Genomic DNA, 22,750 nt, shown 5'->3' with positions numbered 1-22,750 from the left:
AGATTTGGGTTAGTATGCTGGGCAGTGCGCCTGGATAATCCTGACGTAGTTCAGTCTTCTCAGTCAGGGTGACCTTTCCTCCCATGACTCAGTCTGCAAAGGACTACAATTACAGTTCTCAACCGGCCCTGCACTGGGCGCCAGTCATTCACCACAGAAGGCTGTGACTTCAAAATGCAGTAGGGTGACTTAATGGTAGAACGTTCCCATGTTTTATACCCACTATAGCTAAGCTAAGTGTGCCGCCATGTGTTCTTTCCAAGTCTCCTTGAGCAAGACAATTACTTCCTGTTCATGTGTTGTAAGTCGCTCCAGATAATACTAGCAGATAAACCTTTATATAAAAAAATAATACTATTTGCCAACAGAGTTAGATGGGGGAACAGAAACTTGGTGGGGGTGATTAGTACTTTTCTTTTTTTATTCTAAATTTTTATCCCACGATTTTGCAACCCATTTTTTTCACCCGATGCCAATTGTCTAAGTAATCCTGGGCGCTACACTCCCTCTGCCAGCCTAGGGAGAGCCCAGAGCAGAGCTCATGTCTCCTTCAATGTGTGAGAGGTAACAAGCCTTCTTATAACCCAACAGGGGGGAGGTTCCCCGGTTGGACGTAGCATGTGGAAGGAACACGTGATTCCAACCAGTTTCTTTCCCCTCCATCAGGCTCATTTTTGTGAGGGTACCTACCCTAGGGGACACAGGGAGGCCCTTTTGCCAACCCCACCTAGGGTATGGGCAGATCGGTACTTTTCAGTCCAAAAGGTCAAAGTCAAGGTCAAATTCCGGTATGGATAGACAGGTTTTCATTATATTTGGTTTGAATGATCAGCAGACTGCCCTGAAGAATTGATACAATTTTAGATCGAAAAGGTCAAAGTGGATGTGGATATAGAGATCTATTGGTTTTGTGTTTAATTTGTAATTAATGGTTGTACCTGTATCCCTTTTTTTGTCTCTTATACAAATCTAAACAAAAAGGTTGTGGTGGAAATGGCACATCTATTGTTGACGGGGGTACAGACTCTACTCAGTGCAATCTTTCTAGTTAAGTTATTTATTTGCTTGGTATAGTGTTGTCTCTATCTTCATCTCATCCCTGGCTTATCTGTAAATCTTGCATTTATTTTGAATCAGAATCTGTTTATTGGCCAGGTACTACTGTATAGCCTATAGCCATGTACTATGTTCACAGATTTTACTGATTTAATAGAAAGCAGAGCTTTAGTTCTATAATTAGCAAGTAATTATATCCTGATTATCAACCACCCTACAAAGCAATCACAATCATCACATTTTTAATTAAATGATGAAACAAAGATAGTGAATCTGGTCATGGAAATGAGCCAGAACAGTTGACACCACACAAACTACATCTGGCTGCCCTCAAGCGCATGTTCTAGCACTGCAATGTAATTACCAGCATATAACAGGGTAGTAATGATTATCAAGGGTGTGAAAGTGTAATCAATGCTCTATCAAAATGGTCTGTGTGCCTGCCAATATCTGCAGGCTGCTCAGAATAACATAATCAATGAAATACCCACTGTCTGTCCTGCCTTACTATTTTGACTTAATTATAATTGAGTTAACCTGAGCTTAACCTGAGCTTTTATAATATGAATTGGTAATGGTTAGCTAGCTTGATTCATACTTTGTCTGAGATGAGCGGCTGATTTACAATCATTCCTAGCGGACAATAATCTAGCAGACTCTACACCACAGACTCTACACCACAGACTCTAGATCATAAACTATATGCAGAAATGATGATGAAATGAGTTTATGGAATATGACAGTGGTAAACACAATCTCAAGGCAAAGGAATATTAATGATACTGCATTACATCAAACTTTAGAGTCATATCCCATGACCCTTTAATATTTCAGAAATTATGTTAGAACTAGTACAACGTAAAACTAAAAACACTGCTAAACAAATCAATCAATTTGATAAACAAACAGGTTTTACTCTCAGTGGACAAGTCTAGCACTCTCCTACACAATGAGACACTGCCCAGCATTCCTGGGGGCCCTTTCACTAACAAATAATTACTGTTGCCTTGTGGGAGAGGAAGCGGTGCCAAAGAGAGCAAACAAAAACAAATTAGAGGATGCAACTCATCGCTTGAGTGAAAGCATTCAACCTATGGTTTCAATAGGCTTATGAAAAGATGACTGGATTCATGCCAAGTAGAGGTTACTAGGCATGAATCCAGCATGGAATATTTTTTATATTGTATAAGATTTTCTTTAAATGTCGATTGATAATAAATTGAGGTTATACAATTCTACTGGGAAGGGATGATCATAAAAAATGCCTCTATTGGTGTTGTAAATGAGTCACATGCAAACAACAAATGCTATGACATTCCCATAGCAACACAATCTACCCATTCATGAACGGTGACATGACTGAGTGCACATGCCAGAGTACTCTTTGGATTTAGATTGAGGACAGATTACAATCTACAATCTAATCTGTGCCACAGTCACAAATACAGATATGCTTTGATGATTGGTGGACAGATAATTCAATTGAAATGTAAGCTGTCTGCAGCTATTGTAGACAAAAGGATTATAGACACACATCTACACTATGGTTGTATTTCAATATGGAGGTCTTTGGGTGAAGGCTATGATTTGTGTTCATATCTTACAGTACCGAAGGATAACTATAAGCATCTTATTTTCTCAAAGTATTAATTTTGGAGTCATACTGTACACACTACCATGAAAACTAAAGCCTAATTTACACTTTGTTGTACAACCGCTTTTGCTCGCCGGAAATCTGTTATTTTTAGATTTTTCAACCTGATGTCCCTATTTTGTAGGGATATCATTTGTGATGGAGATTTCTCCTATTTTTAGCGATCTGGCTGTTTTCACTGCGGGACACCATTGTACGACAAAGTCTAAAAAACACTTTTGCCCTATCTTATACTTCGGCCATTTGGATACAGCTGATCTACACATGGATGCGATTTTTGAATATGTTACATCACCTGAACCAAGAGATGGCATTGTTGTGAATTGCTTCCAGTAGACACCTGTGGGCAACGGAAAGCTCCACACAGCTCTAAACGCAGCAATCAGTCATAACAGGATGAAGGAGTTGGGATAAGGCCTGGCATACCCACCTGGGGCCATTCCTCTCATCAGTCACACATCTCCTCAAGCTGTGGAGATGAAGATGGATAAAGAGTGCTAGGAAAGTTACTCAGGAAACAAAATAAATCCTTTAAAAAGTTATAGTATTAGTTTATCAAAATTAATTGTTGCTCGTGTAGAAATTCTTGATGCACAATACAAGCTGTTTAGCCAGCTCCTTTTAGACCGCAGGAGTCTACGACCAGCCAAAAATGATAAATGAATGAATGAATGAATGAATGAATGAATGAATGAATTGATAAATAAATACATGAATAAATAAATAAATCACTCAAACCTCTAATCCTTTACATCGTACTCGTTGCTGGGGAAAGTAATAATATTATATTACTTAGTAATAAGTTACTGCCCAACATTGAACTGTACTAACAGAACCAAAAAGCATTGATATGATTTCAGATACAGTGAGAAGATTGAAGAGACAACAAGGATTCTCTTCACTTAAGATGATTATGGATCGAATAGAATAGGTTATACAGTATAACACACAAAAGGGTGGGAAAGTCTGGGAGTCAAAGAAACATCTGTTGCAGTGGTTGGCGGAGTATGTTAAATGTGTTTAAATTCAAGTATACCACTTATGGAGAGCAGATTTAGAAGCAAGAGCATTCAGTGTACAATGAGGTAATTTACTAATCCGGAATAAGCTGTGGGATCAAACAGTGTGGGCTCTATTGTTATATTTACTAATCCGGACCATTAAGTCCATATCTTCTAATTATTGCCTTATTCTGACAGTCGGACAACAAATATTCACTACTCTCCTGGATCGTTCAAGGCAACATAAACCAGAAGATAGAACAAGAGAATATATGTATAATCCAACATAGTGCTATAACTATCAATTTTATTCTTAGCGATTATTATATTGATTACTTTTCTGTTTAATCAAAAGAAAACAAAATAATCTACTTAATCGATTAGTCTGATTAACACCCCTAGATCAAATGTAGAATTAACAGTTCTAACAGTAAAGTATACTGCACAAACACTCTATACAATGATTAGGCTACTATCAGAATATAGTGTTTTAATCCATTGCAACGCATCCATGGTGAGTTTGTAGATATTGTAGCTATTTTGGGCGAAGAGATTTGGTGTAGAGGAAAATACTAGAGGATCTAGAATAGAGCCCTGGGGGACCCAGGCCCAACTAACTATTTAGGGTTTAAGTTGTTATGTGATTATTTTGATACATATTATATGTACCATATATTTGTAGCACTGTGAATCTTTTTATGTGTATACTGTAAATACAGATTATCACCCAAGCTTCCATCATTGCCCAAGTTTATCCAACGAGGGTAGGCATATATCAGCCCAAGCCTTGATGAGAGCTGACAGCCATGCCCGAGGATGGATAAGAAAGGCTATGTTTATGATAACCTTAGTCTTATTTATTCACCACTAGAAATTTGCATTTGATCCACAAGTTAAGTGAATAAATAAAAAAGGTTTGGTGAGCAGTGAGGTGAACATTGCTTGGATTGTGCAGTGTGAGCCTGGTAGCAGTGGTATAAAGTAACTAAGTACATTTACTCAAGTACTGTACTTAAAAGTAGGGTAAGTGATTTGCTTTGGTTAAAATAAGTGTTAAATAGCTCTATATTCTGATAGTACTCATTGCTATAGAGTGTTTGTTCAGTAACAGGAGTCTCCTTGTCTCTTCACCTCTTTATTAAACAGATAAAGAGGTGAAGAAAAGCTCACAATGCAACACATTGTGAGCTTGTAGATCTGCTATTTTTTTAAAGATTTTGAAAACTAGCCATGAGACATTCTGCATAATGAGTAGCCTACTTTCTACTTTTGGTACTTTAAGTACATTTTGACACAAATACTTTTGTACTTTTACAAAAGTACATTTTGAATTCCTGATTTTTACCTGTAACAGAGTATTTCTACATTGCAGTATTGATACTTTTACTTAGTAAAAATTTTAGTAATTTTTCCACCACTGGTGAGCAGTGAGGTAAACATTGCTTGGATTGTGCATTGCCATTGTGAGCCTGGTAGCCTACCTGGCCCAGATGAATACTGTTGGAGATCCAGCCAGTCAGCCCAGCAACTACAGCAGCTAGATCCACTGATCCACACCGCCTTGCTCCTCAGTGAATGCCATCAATGTGCAACATAATTACAAGTTAGATTTTTGCATTTTCACTGTTTGGATGGATGCACTTCAACCTGTTTTTTGCACTTTCTTGCACACAACCCGTACATCTACATAAACGTTCAGATTTCAAATATATAGTGCTTAACCCATGGCCACGGATGTAACAATTCTACTCGGGCCCGCATAAGTACCCGTATCTTCCGTATTGCTCAATAAAAAAAACATTTTAATCCGATCGGTGACCATTCTCTCCGAATTTTCTCCCATTCAACTACGCGACCCTATTGGTTGGGATGTTCATTGCACTTTGATACATTATAACTCTATGAGAAATTCGGATTGAAATGCTTTTTATTGAACAATACGGAAGATACTGGTACTTGTACCCACCCAAAGTGAATTGTAACATCCATGGCCATAGGGTAAGCGCTTAATATTTGAAATCTGAACGTCTATGTAGATGAACGTAAATGGAGAAAGTGCAAAGAACAGGTGGACGTTTCGTCATGACTGTCATGATATGACAATCATGTTTCAGGGCTAGATTCAAGGCTACCTTCAATCCAAAAAAAAACCACATTATAGTAGCGTAGGTTTCTGTTTTTAGCTTTGGGGAAAACGTGTGTGTGTATAAACTGTGTATCATTTATCATAGTGTGTGTCCCTTTAAATTCCTCCCTCCCTGCGCTGAGTGTTACACAGTATGCCTTCCGATGTTCGTGAGTCTATTACTTCCTTTTCGTTCCGGGCTTCAGAGTAGCAGTCATGGCGGCCGAGGGAGATGTGGATCTGGACCTGGAAGCTGAGGAGAACTGTACTGGAAAACCAGTGGAAAAGCCTCGCAAACATGACAGCGGAGCCGCTGACCTGGAGAGAGTCACCGACTATGCAGAAGAGAAGGAGATCTCCAGTTCCGACTTAGAGAATGTGAGGATGGCTTCCTGTCTGTCTGTCTGTCAGCTAGCGAGCATGTGTCTACTGTCTGCTAGCCGCTAACTGCTGCTATTAGGGCTAGCTTACAGTGGTGGGGAAAGTACTCTATGCAAATGCTTTACTTCAGTAAAAGTAGCAATACTGCAATGTAGAAATACTCATACAAATCCGGTATTCAAAATTGACTTGAGTAAAAGTATAAAAGTATTGGCATCAAAATACACTCAAAGTACTAAAAGTAGAAAGTACCCATTATGCAGTATGTCCCATTTCACACGTTTTAAAATGTATAATAAAATGTAAAATAGCAGATCTACAAGCTACAAGCTATTTTCAAAATGTACACAGGGCTGAAGTGGGTCATGTAATATAATTATATTATGTTTTGTAATAATAATAAAAAGTAGAAGTAGTACTGAAAGTAGAAGTAAAAGTACTGAAAATTGGAAATACTCCAGGAAAGTAAAATATACCTCAATTGTACTTAAAGTACTTGAGTAAATGTACTTAGTTACTTTTACACCACTGGTTGTTATTGTGTAGCATAGACTGTGTAGCATATGGTTTACCTGTCATAATGTTGATGCAAGTCCCTATCCAGAGTTTATTTTGAACATACATAATGTATGTGTTAAAGTATATTGGCATACATTATGGAAAGTGATTGATTTGTTGAGGGAAGTACTGTACTTTACTTACCACCCCATTGGTCAAAATACAGTACATGTCTGCTTTACACCACAAACGTTACCAACATAAACAAACCTATTACAGACTAAAAAAAACTGCAATTACAGTAATATATATAAATATTTATCTATTTATCTTGTCTAGTGTTATTCCTTCTGCCAACAACTCCGGCAATTACCTGTCCTAGAGAACAGAAACATGTCTATTTATTATTTATGTTTGTGGGCTACCCATGTGTTTGTTTGTATGAGACTTAGATTTGTTTGATCACAGCAACAAGATTATAAATGGTTTGTCAGATGGCCAACATCACTCCATGACTCATACCTAGTTCTACAGACTGAAGTTAATGTGTATTCCATCCTTGTTTCAGGCCATGTCAGTTATTGGAGACAGGCGATCACGAGAACAGAAAGCCAAACAGGAGAGGTAATGTCATGCCAGAAGAGTCAAACAGTCGGACACACTGTTGTATTGGATTGCTAGCTGCAAGCAACTTAAGAGGGTTGTATTAAACATTGAAAAACTCACAGATGATAATAAACTCAGCAATATTGCACCGCTATGGACAGCTTGGGTTATCCTCTTTGTCTCTGTCAAGACTCTTTTTTTTATCGTCTTCACGTCATGCAACTTACTCATAAACTTTCTGTGCTTTGCCATTGTTTTGGTGAGCGCTTGTTTTAAATGACTCAACGTCCTGCATACCACCTGTTTGGAAATTACAAATATGCATTATGTTGAGTGAGCGCTTAAAATTAGCGCGCTCCAATATTAACTCTTTGAAAGAATCATTGCTGCACAGAGGTTATTGTTATGAGAAAGAAGCTGATAAATGGCTAAAAGACACGAGCATCCCAGACATACTACTACTAGGCTGGGTGCTGGATCAAAAAAGTTAAACGGTATACAAGAATAAAAATCTGTACACCAGTATTGCTTCTCCCGTTTGCAATTATACTTGGTAACGTTGTGAGTCACTGGTGACTCATTTTACCAAGTAAAATGTGCAGATTTTTGTTCTTGCACAGAGTTTATTGACAAAGATTTGCTCATAACATGACAACGGTGGATTGTTTTTTTGGGAACAAAGACTTGACAGAGACGAAGAGGATAACCCATGCTGTCCATAGTGGTGTATGCAATATGAATGTGTTTATCATCGTTTAACACAATCAGATAGGACTCATGTTTCATGATTGGGGCCGTCGAAGAAGGGAATTGCAACTTTTGGTTATGGATACCCTCCCAAGTTGCTTGTGGCTACTGGCTATTAGATTGCAACTTGAATGACACTGAGTGTGGAGTACAGTACATGAATGTGGATGTTAATTATGTTTTCATCATTCCAGGGAAAAGGAGTTGGCCAAAGTCACTATCAGGAGAGAGGATGTAGAACTAATTGTAAGTTTATCACTTTAAACATCAACTTTGAACCTGGCGTTCCTATTTTGGGCATGTCATTATAGGCAAACGTTTAACTTTGTTTTTAAATAGATCTACAAGCTCAATATACCTCACGTTGTGATGTATATTGAATGTAGATCGGCTATAGAGTACAGAAGTCCTGACGTCACTCGTTCATCCCCTGGGTAGCAGAAGTAATTTCTCTATGGAGAATAACATTGGGTCATCTTAGAATCGTCTCATATAAGAATTGTGGTCCAAAAATAAACAAACTGTCTCGGCGATATTGTCAGGGAGGTGGCTATGTATTGTTTATGATAGTCACTCATATTTGATACAGTCCGTTTCTGGCTAAAAATTAAGTAATTCGGCGGAAGTAACATTAGCGTTTTCTCACCGTCAGTTGATGCTTCATATCCATAAGCGTCAAACCGCTGGGATCATTTGTTTATTTTTGGAACCATTTTTATTTGACGCGATATTAAACACGTCTATGGGAATTCAGAATGGGGGGAAAAAAACGCGACCCAGGTAGGATGCGTAAATTACGCCAGATTTCGGTGCTCCATTTAACATTTTTGATCCTGTATCTGTTCTCTTCCCTGATTGGATGAAATTGATATCCTGAGAATGTATTTTCGGTTTACTAAAGAGCTGGAGAAAGCACTGTCACTGAACAAACACTATAGCAATGAATACTATCAGAATATAGTGATACAAAAATAAGCTTTTCTGTACATATGTAAAATCACAGTATAATCTAAAAAACACTGCTATGAGTTATTTGGTATTTATTACCGCTGCAATTGTTTTCATTCATAGATGGCAGAGATGGAGATTTTTTAAATAGATCTACAAGCTCAATATACCTCACGTTGTGATGTATATTGAATGTAGATCGGCTATAGAGTACAGAAGTCCTGACGTCACTCGTTCATCCCCTGGGTAGCAGAAGTAATTTCTCTATGGAGAATAACATTGGGTCATCTTAGAATCGTCTCATATAAGAATTGTGGTCCAAAAATAAACAAACTGTCTCGGCGATATTGTCAGGGAGGTGGCTATGTATTGTTTATGATAGTCACTCATATTTGATACAGTCCGTTTCTGGCTAAAAATTAAGTAATTCGGCGGAAGTAACATTAGCGTTTTCTCACCGTCAGTTGATGCTTCATATCCATAAGCGTCAAACCGCTGGGATCATTTGTTTATTTTTGGAACCATTTTTATTTGACGCGATATTAAACACGTCTATGGGAATTCAGAATGGGGGGAAAAAAACGCGACCCAGGTAGGATGCGTAAATTACGCCAGATTTCGGTGCTCCATTTAACATTTTTGATCCTGTATCTGTTCTCTTCCCTGATTGGATGAAATTGATATCCTGAGAATGTATTTTCGGTTTACTAAAGAGCTGGAGAAAGCACTGTCACTGAACAAACACTATAGCAATGAATACTATCAGAATATAGTGATACAAAAATAAGCTTTTCTGTACATATGTAAAATCACAGTATAATCTAAAAAACACTGCTATGAGTTATTTGGTATTTATTACCGCTGCAATTGTTTTCATTCATAGATGGCAGAGATGGAGATTTCCAGGGGTGTGGCAGAACGCAGTCTGAGGGAACATATGGGAAATGTGGTGGAGGCTCTGGTTACCCTGACAAACTGAACTCTAACTGGTCTTGGAAAAGGAGCGTTTACACTCTGGACTGCCTCATATTCACTGGGCGTCATTAAAGTGGCTGAATGGAACTTTCTGGTTAATTTTTTATTTTTAAAGGTTCATTGTTATAACGTCATATTTGGCTTGCCTACTTTTTTCCCTAGTAAATGTTGTATAAATGCAATATTTCAGCTGTTTTCAATGAAGATCAATTAAAACACTGGATGAAAATGTGAGACTTTTATTCACAATCAATTTCAAGTTACAATACATTTTAGTTGTCACAAATGTCCAACAATAAAGGATTGAAAACAATACAAATAATTGGCATAATAATTTGAAGGGATCTTGTATATACACAATTGAACCTTTAGACAGCCTTCTGATTGGTCCCTGACAGATCAACCAGCAGACTCCTTCTGGTTGTTTATCCTGAGTTTTTTGGAATAACGTTATGCCCAGTCACGATACTGCACCCGAGATGTTCCTTTTTACTGGGGCCAAATTTTAAATGAGAATTAAAAACGTGTTTTTTCCAATAGTAGTGGATGGAGAGGATTTTATTCCAACCAAGCAAAAAACACAATTACTATCTAATGTGATTTATGAAAACTGAGGGACAATATAAGGGTGTATAATGACTTAAAATAATGGTCATAAGAGGTATTCCCGGTGTCATACACACTTACCCCAAATGCAGTGACATGCAAGTGGTATGTCAGCATTAAAGGAAAGTCCACCTTCAAAGTGAATTAAGGTAATCATAAATCTACTTTTATGATCTTGCTGACATTTAATAGTTGTCGCTTTGACATTTTTGAGCAATGGTTTGTTATGCTAGTGCTTCTGTATTTTTGATACGGTATGTTAAAGAAAAAAACTATTTCGAAGAGATCATGGGGTGATGCAGTCTTTTTCATGATTGTTCAATTTGGACTCATGAAGACCCCCTGGTGTTTCAAAAAGGTTAGACAATGGCAGATCGCACTAATTCAAACACCAGTGTAGATAAAATAAATGCCCAGTATAGAGGCGTCCTCAAATGTAGGATGCAAAAAAATCCTTTGTCTGAGTCTGAGAAGTCTGTGATGTTGCAATGTGGGTCCAACAAGATTTGTACACTGTTCTCCACACTTAGGTCTTCCTCTTCTGAACTGTGGGCCTGTCAAACACGTCTCTCACTCCAGCTGCCTTCTGCTTGAAGAATTTACTGTTCTGAGCACTCTCTTGTGCCCAAGCCGAATCGAATGATGTGGTATCCTGGTCCACCAAGTGGGTGTACTTAGTGCGCCCAGAGCGACCAAAGTTTTTAACCTTATATTAAACAAAAGAGAAGTTTAGTTACAATTAGGCCTAGGAGTAATAGATCAGCAAAAGAATAATGTTACTGACATAACGAATGGACAGTGGTGACATCTATCAATGTGTGACATGCAATCAGTGTTGGGTTACTTCCAAAATGTGATAAAGTAAGTTATGTTAAAGTTAAGTTAAGTAGGAGGCATCAGCATGAGCTCAACCCTGGCCTCCCTCGGTTGGCAGAGGGAAGGTAGTGCCCAGGATTACATAGACAATTGGCACTGGGTGTAAAACATTGGGTTACAAAATAGTGGGATAAAGATTTAGGGGGGGAAAAAAGTTAAATTAAGTAAGATATTACTTTTGCGTTACTCACAAAACACCCTCAAATGAAGCACAAAAGGACTAGGCATAATATGAAATGGGAAGGCAGGCTGAATGGAATACATAAATAGAGATGAATGCCACAACAATGTTATTAGTATTAAAATGCTATTTTAGAAGGCTAACTTTAATGTCACAATGAAAACAACTCAGAAGCTGCAGCATCCTCTTACGGTGCAGGGTATGTAAACTGCTGTCATTAGTGCATGAATTCATAAGAAGCTTAAAAAGCTGGAGTTTATGAAAATAATGCTGTACTTTAATAGTAACTGTAATATTACCCAATTTGTACAAGTAATGCTTTATATTACTTTGTTACTCTTGAAAGTAATAGTGTTACTTACCATACACTTAATGTAGTGATGTATATCAATACAATAATGAGGCAAAAATAAATCAAATAAATCCAACTGACCTGCATGACTTTGGGTAAGATGGTTTTATTGAAATGGTCCTCCAAAGTAGGTGCACTGAAGTCTCTCTTGAAACAGTCCTGCTCCTCATCCTGGAAAAGTAATCAGAATTTGTATTGGTGCAAAATATAAAAGGTATGGAATTATACAAGGTGCATTTTACTGTATCTAGTATAATTATATACACTTCTGATTGTCTTATATACAATTATTTAAAATACACTATGTAGAATGACTAAATGTTTTGTGACCGCGTGAAATATGTCACATGACATGACTTCAAAAAGTGGTTTAGCCATTTTGAATCACATCTGTTAGTTAATCACTTTATGTATACGATCCCAAACAGAGGGTGTTCCTATAGGTTACCATTTCCACCACTAGAGAAAGTTATTTATTTTATTCACTAGATTATCTGTATTAGTGACACAATTTGGACAAAATCACCAATAATGCCGAAGTGAGTCAAGTGCTAACAGCAGTACTACGTCATGTGGCTTGTCAACTTTGTACAATTATAATTTATACATAGTCCGCTACTCACCATAAAGAAGGCTCCTCTGTGATAGTACTTCTGGAGGAACTTGTATTTGCCCTTGGAGGCTTTGTTAGTGATGACTTTGTTGTTGTTACGGAGCTCTGCCCTGCGCTCTTCCTCTGTGAGGTTGTGGAATCTCTCAATCTCTGCCTTCTCCTTCTCCAGGCTAAAAACAATACACCACAAGTCATTGATGTCAATATCACCAATACAAACACAGTCGTGCTATTGGATGTTCCTAGAACACAAGTAACAGTTACACGGATATAAAATGATCAGTAAATGGACATAATGTCTGCCACTTAAAACAACCATACCGGTGGTCTGGCATGTTTCGCCTATTTGACTAAGGGCAGGTACACACTACAAGACATTAGGTCCGATATTGCTGTCGCCGACATTTTTTGGCGCTCGCCGACAAAACCTCCCGACCTGACGCAGATCGGCCTTTGATCGGCGAGAAAATGCTCTGTGTGTGTGAAAGGCTCTGCGACCCGATGTGGCCGCGATTCTCCGCTCTGCGACAGCTTTTCAGATATCTAAATTGTTAGATATTCATCTCTGTCTGGGACAGGACAAGAGACAATATCATACAGTGTGAAAGGAGCCGAGACCATTCTGCGAGCAAATCCACGCTGCAGCCAATGAGAGCACATTACAGCAACCGTGGCTAGGGGAGCGTCGCTGGATCTGACCACAACAAACAGTCCCTACCACAATATTACCTTCCAGTCCTGTATTAAGTTAACATTATAAAACTAAATGAGAAAGTGAGCGAGCCTGGTGGGCTGTTTATTTTAGAGGAATTGTACAGAGAGACAGAGACAGAGCGAGAGCTCTCTCTCTCTCTGTGTGTGTGTGTCTGTGAGTGCAGCATGCCTGTGACACACGCTGTGTCTGAACAGCGTTGCCAGATGTTGCGAGAGAAATAAGCAACCAGGTCTATGAAAACAAGCCCAAGAAAAGGCCACTTGAGCACTTTAAACCTATTTACAAATACATTGGATATTTGAAAATAGCCAATCTACAAGCTCACGTTGTAGATAGACTATTTTTAAAGAAGACATTGGGGGGGGGGTTGTGGAGTATTTTCCAAATCCACACAGATCTTGTATGGGGGTCTATGGCACAACATATTTTCAGAAGGGGGAGGTCTGCGCATCTGCGGACAAATATTAATTTGGGGGTCCTTGCCATGAAAATGTTTGAGAACAACTGGTTCAAACAACATTAGGAAACAAGGCCAAAAAAGCAACTACACTTTCAAGCAACTTTACAGAAAAATAATCCCAAAGTCGCTTATAATAAGCGGACATGGCAACTGTCACAGCGGAATTAGCGCACTTGCCGTGCGAGAGAGAGAGAGAGAGAGAGAGAGAGAGAGAGAGAGAGAGAGAGAGAGAGAGAGAGAGAGAGAGAGAGAGAGAGAGAGAGAGAGAGAGAGAGAGAGAGAGAGAGAGAGAGAGAGAGAGAGAGAGAGAGAGAGAGAGAGAGAGAGAGAGAGAGAGAGAGAGAGGGAGGGGGGGGGGGAGGCATATCACGGGATACCTCGATTAAAATGAATTGGAATAAACAAAAATGTATGTATTGGGTCTGACTCTGGAGATAGCATCCTAGTGAACTATCCTACAGTGTGTCAGCCCTTGTCGGGGATCAATCGTGCTGTGAAGACCACAACGATATTATGACAGCCGATTTCAAGGAATAAACTCCTGCAGTGTGTTATGCTTAACGATCAGATGACCCCCCGACAACTTTAAGGTCCTGCAGTGTGTACTTGCCTTAAGACTCAGTTTACTTGACAGCACTACCGACCATTTTCCAAGCACTATTTGAGATAGGTAATCCAACACAGTGAACTTTATGGTGTCTTAATGTTTTTGTCAAAGTCATGTTATTGTTGCAAGGATTGATAAGTCAAGCCAAACATACATGTCTATGTTCAGGTACAATTTGTAGCTGAAGCTATACTGTATATAGACAATAACATAAATTGACACTGTAATGGTCCTTTAACAGATGACATTTAGCTTTGTAGCCAATTATGGAACTGCTATTTAACTGTTAATATTCTATGCTAAATAAACAAATATAATGAAATGATCAACTTACGCTTCACGTGCTTCTCTGTCCCTCTTGATGCGTTTCAGCTCCCGGACCTTCCACGCCTCATATTCTTCCTCCTCATTCTCTCCATCAGTGTCCAAGGCATCCAAGGCAGCCAATGTGCGTCGGTTCTCTTCAAACTCCTTCTTGGCCTCCTCCTCTACAATCTTCAGGGTGTAGCGGCGTCGCTCCTCTGCCTGCTTCTTGGCCTCTGCCTCCAACTCGCGCTGTTTCAGCTCCTCTGCTTCACGCTCCGCCACCGTCACTCTGTCCTTCCTGTCGTACAAATGCAACGGATAGAATAAATTGGTTGCATAACATTATGGCTTTTAGAGGAGGACGTTGAACATGAAAGAAAAACACTGTAATGGCAGGTGGTTTTCTTCACCGGAGACACATAGTAAATACTAGCAGTTTGTGCTAGAAAATATTGGTCAGACAAGACCGACCGAACAATCTTTTTTTTTCTTTTTTTACAAAACCACCCGACACAAAGTGTGTAGTTACAAGACACTTTGTGACAATTCACTGAATAATCGTTGATCAATCAACAGAAAAGCTATTGAATTAAATTAATTTACATAATCAAATGTTGGTTTAGTGAATTATCATGTAAACATTTTATTAAGTGCTATTTACAACTTCAACAAAATGTAAATACTTGTGCTTGTTCCATATTATAAGGAACCGTTGTTTTTCACAACTGGGTAAATATGGGCAATTTCAAGATGTCTGTTTGTGTTCAGATAATATGTGATGTTTACTATAATTTATTATCGTTATTCACCAAAACGTTATGGTCTTAAATGAATTTACACAGAATATTTACAGATTAATCGATTATGAAAATGATCGTTAATCATTAGTTGCAGTCCTCAATGTAAAAGTAATGCAAGTACATAACAACTGTGATTATGTGCGTATGTTCTTACTTGCGAATGAAGACTGGTTTGAGTCGCGGCTCTGCTTCATCCTCACTGTCTGTATATTCTTCATATTCAGACTCAGACTCTGACTCCTCCCCTGACTTCCCTTCATCCTCCACCTCCATGATCTCTGTGACGACGTCCTCAGTCTTTCGCTCCGTAGCTCTCTGGCGCATCATTGCTCGCCGCCTTTCAATTTCCTGTATGGAAATGGGACATTTTAAGACAACTTTCAAAATGTTCTCATCAAAAGCAGCTTATTATGTCAAAAAGCTGCCGTTTGAATATCTGACAAGTTTGGTGCTGGAAATGTTCCAGACATGCCTTCTATTCAGCATTAATGGGAGAAAGAAAACATCCAAGTGAGAGGTGAACATCTCTATTTTGCCATGAACCAGTATTTCTAAACAATTGACAATTACCTAGTACGTATTTGAAGAACAACAATAACAAACATATTTAATTAGTATGAAGTGAACCTCATCATCCACTTCTTCCTCTTCCTCCTCTTCATCCTCACTGCTATCCTCTGCTCGTTCCGGGTGCCAGGTTCCTTCATCCGAGTCTTCGCTGCTCTCTGCTATCATTTCAGGCTCTGCTATTTGTCTGTGTCTGGCAAGTCTGAGAAAGAAACGGGAAACAGTTGGGTCAAATTGCAGGACTTCCACTTGGAAGTTTTTACAACGTTGTCATCCTGGTGGACCAAGACACCGTTAACCCATTACCGGGAAAGCATCTCTGTCATTTTAGATTTCTTTGCCTACTCAAAAAAATTGCAGATCTACAAGCTCATAGCGCGGCACTGAGTGCCGCGCTACAAGCATGTATCTGCTTTTTTTTTTTTATCGTGAATATTTGTGCAAATCTTTGAATATATATATTTTAAAGCGAACATTTTAACACAAATATTTGCTTCTGGGGATTCAACAAATGTCTTCTAAATCCTATTTTTTGGGGGAAAAAAGTAATGTTTCTATATCAGTGGTTCAATTTGAGTTAAAAATGTTGGCTTTAATAAAATATATATATATTTTCAAAGATTTGCACACATTTTCAAAAAATAGCAGATCTACAAGCTTGTAGCGCGGCACTCTGTGCTGTGCTACAAGCCTGTATATCTGCCATTTTTCTTAATAGCCAAATTAATCTAAAATGACACCGATGCTTTCCCGTGCTTAAAGGGGTTAATTAGTAGTGATGCGTGGGTCGGGTTTTTTCATGACCCGCCCCGCCACGGAACCCAACCCGCCTCAACCCGCCCGGCGAACCCCTATATAAATCTATGGCTCAACCCGCCCGCGGGTCCCGCGGATCGTACCTATAATTCTGTAAAATCAAGGTTAGAAAATAATCTTCAAGTATACACCCCAAGTGTATTCAAACTGTTTTATTGTTATTATTCTTATTCTTATTATGAATAAAGACAAAACAAGAGCATATGATTTTTCTTCTTTTTTTTTGCGTGTGAGAGCGGCTGACCCGCTCACCCGCAGCCCGCATAATTGCCTCTGAAATCCTGATTCGACCACCCGCGCCGCGGGACGACCCGCGGGTTACGGGTCGGCCTGCGCATCACTATTAATTAGGTTCACATCAGGCGTCCTCCTGATGGAAGATGTACGTTTACCTTTCCTCCACATCCTCTGACACTCGGTTGAGCAGACGCTTGAGGCGTGGGTCGGAGATCTCCTCTTCCTCCAACTCCAGCTCTGGCTCTGCATCCTTTCCTTTCTTCACAAACTGAAAATCTTCCTCCTCTTCATCCGACGACTCCATCGGAGCATAGTCTGGACGCTTACCCGACACATACCTCTTCACCTTCACCTTTTCCATTGAGATCTCACCTATGAAATGCAAGACAGGACAGGTGATTTAGAATTAGATCACATCTGGGCAGTCACTTGACAGGAGCTAGAATGCTGCCTAAATCAGTTGGACTATAATAAATAGGATGAAAACGTGTGCATGTGTTGTAGGGGTGGTTGGGTTAAGAGGCAAACAGTGACATCATGCTTTTTCCCAACAGCATGGGGAAAGCAATTTTTCCATGCTGTTGAAAAGAAAATGGGATTTATACACAATCATCATCACAGAATTGTCACTGGATAAAGTGGGTGTGCTAATTGACATTGCAATTGCTGCAACCCAAAATCAGCATAAACAACCACCACCACCAAGAAGAGAAGAAAAATAGCTGACTTAGCACAGCTCTTGATATATTTTGTTTACATTTGTAAACATTGGAGTACTAAAACAAAGCCCTTTTTTGACATTGGAACAAAGCTATATTTTGATTTATGATCGAGAAGCAAAGGATTCAATTTACACATAAAAAAAACTATTTCAAAATATGAAAACATGACCCTAATGTATACGTTCTAAGCTCACACAGGCTGAGCCTGGTTTAATATCAAATATTGGTTTTGGTTGCACAGCCATGAATCAAAATGCAGGCTACAAATAAACGGTAAGAGGTGGGCAAGGGACATCTGGGCACCTTGATGTAAAATTGGCTATTTGGAGTATTTGGAGAATGTTTTTAAGTAAAGTAAAGTATACATGATTAGAACATGCTTAATTATTTGTTAATTAAGGTCTAATATTTCTACAATTGCTATAAAACCCAGTCACTTTGGGACATAAACAAGAAGCCATATTTTGACATTGGAACACTAAACACTTAAAGCTATAAACAATAAGTTGAAGGATACATTTTAGTCTGATAATGATATACCGTGCAGGTTCACATCATGTATACCTTTATCTATAGATTTTAACATTTTGGACAATATAGCCAATTTTACATCGAGGTGCCCAGATATCCCTAGTGCCCACCTATCAATATTCACAAATAAAAGATTCTCAGATTGTGTGACTAGCATTGTTGCCATGTCGGCTTATTATAAGCGACTTTGGGCTTCTTTTTCGTTGTGAGCTTGCAGATCGGCTATTTTCAAATAACCAATGCAGGCCTGGGTTTAAAATGGTTTTAAATGAGGCTTCTTTTGGGCTCGTTTTCCTTGACCTGGTTGCTTATTTCTCTCACAAAATATGGCAACACTGGAGACTAGCTAGCATGTGGCTAGGCAGCTTGACTAAATCTCACCTTTCTCATTTCGAATTGGTACGGCTCCAGCCGTGGACTGGATAGGTGGTAACTTCATGTTGAGGGCTTCGCGTCCAGCCATGACTGCCCAAAGAATATATATTATAAACACAATAAAATGTAAAGTTTTTGGTGAACAAAATCCACTCGACGATGTCGACTCGCTCAGACGGAAGTTGTCGAACTTTGGCTCAAACGAACGGACAGGAAGTGCAGCTGTTCCGAACTTCCGAGTAGAAATGAAAAGCTGCAAGGGGTTCCTGTTCCACTCATAATAACCACGACCACTGTAATACAAGCGTTAATATAACTCTGCTGTTTAGTTTCATCAGTGGTGTAAAGTAACTAAGTATATTTACTTAAGTATAATTTTGAGGTAATTTTACTCTGCTGGAGTATTTCCAATTTTCAGTACTTTTACTTTCACTCCACTACATCTCAGAGGCAAATATTGTACTTTAACTCCACAACAATTATTTGAAAACTTTACTTATTACAAGTTTTTTTTTGTTTTGAGAACTTGAAATGGGATATTCTACATAATGAGTTATTTAACTTTTGGTACTTTAAGTACATTTTGACACCAATACTTTTGTACTTTTGAATTTTGAATTCTGGACTTTACTTGTAACAGAGTATTTCTACATTGATACTTTTACTTAAGTAAAGAATGTGAGTACTTGTTCCACCACTGAGTTTCATTATACAGTATTACAGCCCACAAGTAATAACTGTACAGCCTGCAGTGGTTATTCGATGTATGACTTGATTTATATCATTAAACTGTGTCCGCTTGTTATCTATTAAGAAGACCACCGATAAAACAAGAAAAGTGAATGTCAAAGCCAAACTTTTTGAAAGACAAGAACTTAATGTCATTTATTTAGAGTCAAGTTGTAAATCAAATGAAAATATACACTGCATCAATTCCTTATAAAAATGTAGTGCATTAAAATACCAATACAGCCTATTTCAATGTAGTTAGGGCTGCACAATTAAAGGTAGGGTGTTATATTTTTTGGTTAAAACAAAACGCTTTTTTGTTTAGAACTTAAAGCTCTATATTCTGATAGTAATCATTGCTATGGCGTGTTTGTTCAGTAACAGTCTCCCCATCTCTCCAGCTCTTTAATAAACAGAAAGAAAATGTTCAGGTGGGTTGCCAGTTTCAGTCAATCAGGATAGAGTACCCAGTTACAGTTCCAATTTTGTCAGCTCTAAAATCGTGATTTTAAGATGTCAAAACGATATAGTTGTGAAACTTGCCAATTAATCTAAACATCTTATTTTGTCCACTGTTGCACCTTCCCCTCATCTTCTCACCATTACACAAGGATTAATAACTATAACAAAATATTTAAAACAAATAATTCTACCCCCAAATCATCACCATCCATAATGATATTAAATAATGTGATCACAATATTCACCAAAATAATTGGGTTTATCATTTTAGTCATCACTGTGCAGCCCTATACCAGTCTGTCATTATTACAATAGATAAAGGCCACAGTGTTTAAGAGTGATACATGAATCGATCCATTAACAAAACAATGAAATACAAATCTAATTACATCCAACTCTAATTTCAAATGACTCTTTTCAGTTGATCAGTTCTGGATTAACACTAAAGTTCAACACCCCTTTGTTTGAACAGCTCATGTAGCTTTTCTTCCAGGGCTGGATTGGTGTCTTTCAGTCCTTTCACCACCTGAGAAGCCCAAAGAAAGTACTCCTGGACCCGCTCAGCTGTCCATCCTGCCAAATAGAGGAACGCAGAGGAACATTAGGTTATAACAAGGAGCCTTATCTGCCATACACAGCAATAATAAGAGATGGACTCAAATTAAATGTCTAGGATAAGATTAAGGCAACACAAACATACGCTTCACACTGACTTAATAGCAAAAAGGCAGATAAATATCAATCAAATGGGAATTATAGGGAGTGGCCTTGTCTTTACAAAACATCAACCTGTGCAGGAAACAACAGTAAAGTCCTGTGTTCATTTTTCCATTTGTAACTCAGAAAGTGTACAAATGTAACCAAATGGACCAGTATGGATCCATTTGGTTACATGAGTACACTCTCATTGTTAAATGAACTCTGAAACAATGCAGACCTGACGGCGTGCAGCGGTTGAGGTCCCTCAGGTTGTACAGTTTATCAGCCAGTTTGACCAGTTTGGCCTGGTGACTGCAGTGGGGCGCATGTTCCACCTGCTGACGCTTTCTCTCCTGCTTGGGGAGGGTCTTGTCATCGGTCACCTCCTGCACTATGCGTGCCACCGTTGGTCCAAACACTGCCTCCAGCTCTGGTATGCTGGTGTCTGTGTCCTCCACAGTGTCATGAAGTAAAGCTGCCTGCAGTGACAAGACACATAATGACGAGGCTTATCTCTGGGTTTACAAAACACCAGTGGTGGAAAGTAACTAAGTACATTTACTTAAGTATACTGTACTAGTACAATTTTGAGGCATTTTTACTTCTATTTCCAGTTTTCAGTACTTTTACTTCTACTCCACTACATCTCCAGAGGTAAATATTGTACTTTTACTCCACTACATTTATTTGAAAACTTTAGTTACTAGTTACTTTGTAGATTTTGATATTATTACAAAACATACATTACCCACTTAAACTATATATACATTTCAGCTATTTTCAAAAGATTTGTATACATCGGAAAACTTGAAAATAATAATAATAATAATAATAATAATAATAATGAGTACTTTTACTTTTGGTACTTTAAGTACATTTTGATGCCAAATACTTTTGTACTTTTATTTTGAATTCCGGACTTTTACTTGAACAAGAGTGTTTCTATATTGCAGTTTGATACTTATAAAACGATAGTATAAAATGTACTTTTTTCCGCCACTGAAAAACACTGAATGATACATCAGTATATAATGATGATACAGTAATTATGAACGAGAAGGTCAAAGGAGAACTTGCCTGCAAAACTTCAATGTCTGTGACACCACCTTCATGGCTCAGGATTCTTGCAACTCCTTTAAAACACGCACACGCACACAATCGCTGGTTTATGCAACTTTAAATAGATCAGTATCGTGTATTTATTAAAATAAAACAAAACGAAGAAGATCCTAATGAAAGCATACCACTGACTGTACACATAAGCAGGAACAAACTACTGTATCTAGACTATCATAGATCATAGATGTATTTTATCTGACTTTTACTTTCGTATCAACGATAGTCTTGGCTAGTACCCCCCAGTGCGTCCTGCACTTTCACCAGTAAAGCCCGTACTTCTCCGTACATATACAAATATGTATATAAGGTGCTTACCCGGTTGTGCCAAATATTAACTCGCTTTTTGGAGACTTTGTGGACTGTATTAGTCCGTATTTTTCAATAAAGAAGTGTTTTAATCCCGTCTGTGACCGAACGCCATTTTCCCCTTCGTTTACATTGAGTGTAATTCTGGCCTTCACCAGATGCGCCCCGTCACTACCACCCATTAAGGAATACAGGGGACTTCCGACAGAATCCGACACAGACGGGTTTAAAACACATATTTATTGAAAAAGACGGACTACTACATTGCACAAAGACTTCGAAGCGCGAGTTAACATTTGGGCCAACCGGGTAAGCGCCTTATATATATATATTTGGTACATGTACGGAGAAGTACGGGCTTTACTGGTGAAAGTGCAGGACGCACTGGAGGGTGCAGGCCAAGACTATCATAGACACGAAAGTAAAAGTCAGACTCGATTAAATACATCTATGATAGTCTTGATCCAAGGCTATATCTAACCATACCTATCGGGTGGTTTATGTACGGGGTTCCTTCTGGGTCTTTACGTCGTTGGTTGCGGTGCTTTTCTGCGGCAAAATTGACAGTTTCCAACAATACAACTGAGTCTGTGTTCATTGTGAGGAATATGAAACACGGTCAAACACAGCAGAGTGCCAAATAAAAACTAACAAATGGATTTGTTGTGTTTCACTGGTAC

At 38.6% G+C, this 22,750-nt stretch overlaps 3 protein-coding genes across 3 annotated transcripts; 1 reads left to right on the top strand and 2 right to left on the bottom strand.

Moving 5' to 3' along the window:
• The first annotated feature begins 6,028 nt into the window (after window positions 1-6,028).
• hypk (huntingtin interacting protein K) lies at window positions 6,029-10,225 on the top strand. Its single transcript, XM_084064889.1, has 4 exons — window positions 6,029-6,214; window positions 7,284-7,339; window positions 8,263-8,314; window positions 9,900-10,225. The coding sequence occupies exons 1-4, from the start codon at window positions 6,053-6,055 to the stop codon at window positions 9,993-9,995; spliced, it is 366 nt and encodes a 121-aa protein (XP_083921015.1). The 5' UTR covers window positions 6,029-6,052; the 3' UTR covers window positions 9,996-10,225.
• On the bottom strand, window positions 10,215-18,946 carry mfap1 (microfibril associated protein 1). The gene is made up of 8 exons (XM_084064877.1): window positions 18,762-18,946; window positions 17,283-17,499; window positions 16,135-16,276; window positions 15,662-15,855; window positions 14,736-15,005; window positions 12,630-12,789; window positions 12,088-12,177; window positions 10,215-11,303 (listed from the first exon to the last, which is right to left on the bottom strand). The coding sequence occupies exons 1-8, from the start codon at window positions 18,841-18,843 to the stop codon at window positions 11,124-11,126; spliced, it is 1,335 nt and encodes a 444-aa protein (XP_083921003.1). The 5' UTR covers window positions 18,844-18,946; the 3' UTR covers window positions 10,215-11,123.
• A 678-nt stretch (window positions 18,947-19,624) lies between these two features.
• hddc3 (HD domain containing 3) lies at window positions 19,625-22,729 on the bottom strand. The gene is made up of 4 exons (XM_084063957.1): window positions 22,557-22,729; window positions 21,719-21,778; window positions 20,884-21,120; window positions 19,625-20,519 (listed from the first exon to the last, which is right to left on the bottom strand). The coding sequence occupies exons 1-4, from the start codon at window positions 22,666-22,668 to the stop codon at window positions 20,389-20,391; spliced, it is 540 nt and encodes a 179-aa protein (XP_083920083.1). The 5' UTR covers window positions 22,669-22,729; the 3' UTR covers window positions 19,625-20,388.
• Between the last annotated feature and the right edge of the window lie 21 nt (window positions 22,730-22,750).

This window comes from Gymnoscopelus microlampas (genome assembly GCF_963454915.1).
Source record: "Gymnoscopelus microlampas genome assembly, chromosome: 1".
NCBI classification, from domain to species: Eukaryota; Metazoa; Chordata; class Actinopteri; order Myctophiformes; family Myctophidae; genus Gymnoscopelus; species Gymnoscopelus microlampas.
This window is presented reverse-complemented; position numbering and strand designations above follow the sequence as displayed.

What these genes read in the sequence shown, in the direction of transcription:
- hypk (XM_084064889.1), top strand. Translation starts at nt 6,053, where the DNA reads ATGGCGGCCGAGGGAGATGTGGATCTGGACCTGGAAGCTGAGGAGAAC. An exon ending in CAGAAAGCCAAACAGGAGAG is followed by an intron (nt 7,340 to 8,262) that starts GTAATGTCATGC and finishes TCATCATTCCAG; the next exon opens with GGAAAAGGAGTTGGCCAAAG. An exon ending in GAGAGGATGTAGAACTAATT is followed by an intron (nt 8,315 to 9,899) that starts GTAAGTTTATCA and finishes TTTCATTCATAG; the next exon opens with ATGGCAGAGATGGAGATTTC.
- mfap1 (XM_084064877.1), bottom strand. Translation starts at nt 18,843, where the DNA reads ATGGCTGGACGCGAAGCCCTCAACATGAAGTTACCACCTATCCAGTCC. An exon ending in ACCAATTCGAAATGAGAAAG is followed by an intron (nt 17,500 to 18,761) that starts GTGAGATTTAGT and finishes TGCATTTCATAG; the next exon opens with GTGAGATCTCAATGGAAAAG. An exon ending in GACAGAGAAGCACGTGAAGC is followed by an intron (nt 12,790 to 14,735) that starts GTAAGTTGATCA and finishes TATTGTTTTTAG; the next exon opens with CCTGGAGAAGGAGAAGGCAG.
- hddc3 (XM_084063957.1), bottom strand. Translation starts at nt 22,668, where the DNA reads ATGAACACAGACTCAGTTGTATTGTTGGAAACTGTCAATTTTGCCGCA. An exon ending in GTACATAAACCACCCGATAG is followed by an intron (nt 21,779 to 22,556) that starts GTATGGTTAGAT and finishes CGTGTTTTAAAG; the next exon opens with GAGTTGCAAGAATCCTGAGC. An exon ending in CATTGAAGTTTTGCAGGCAA is followed by an intron (nt 21,121 to 21,718) that starts GTTCTCCTTTGA and finishes CACTGCAGGCAG; the next exon opens with CTTTACTTCATGACACTGTG.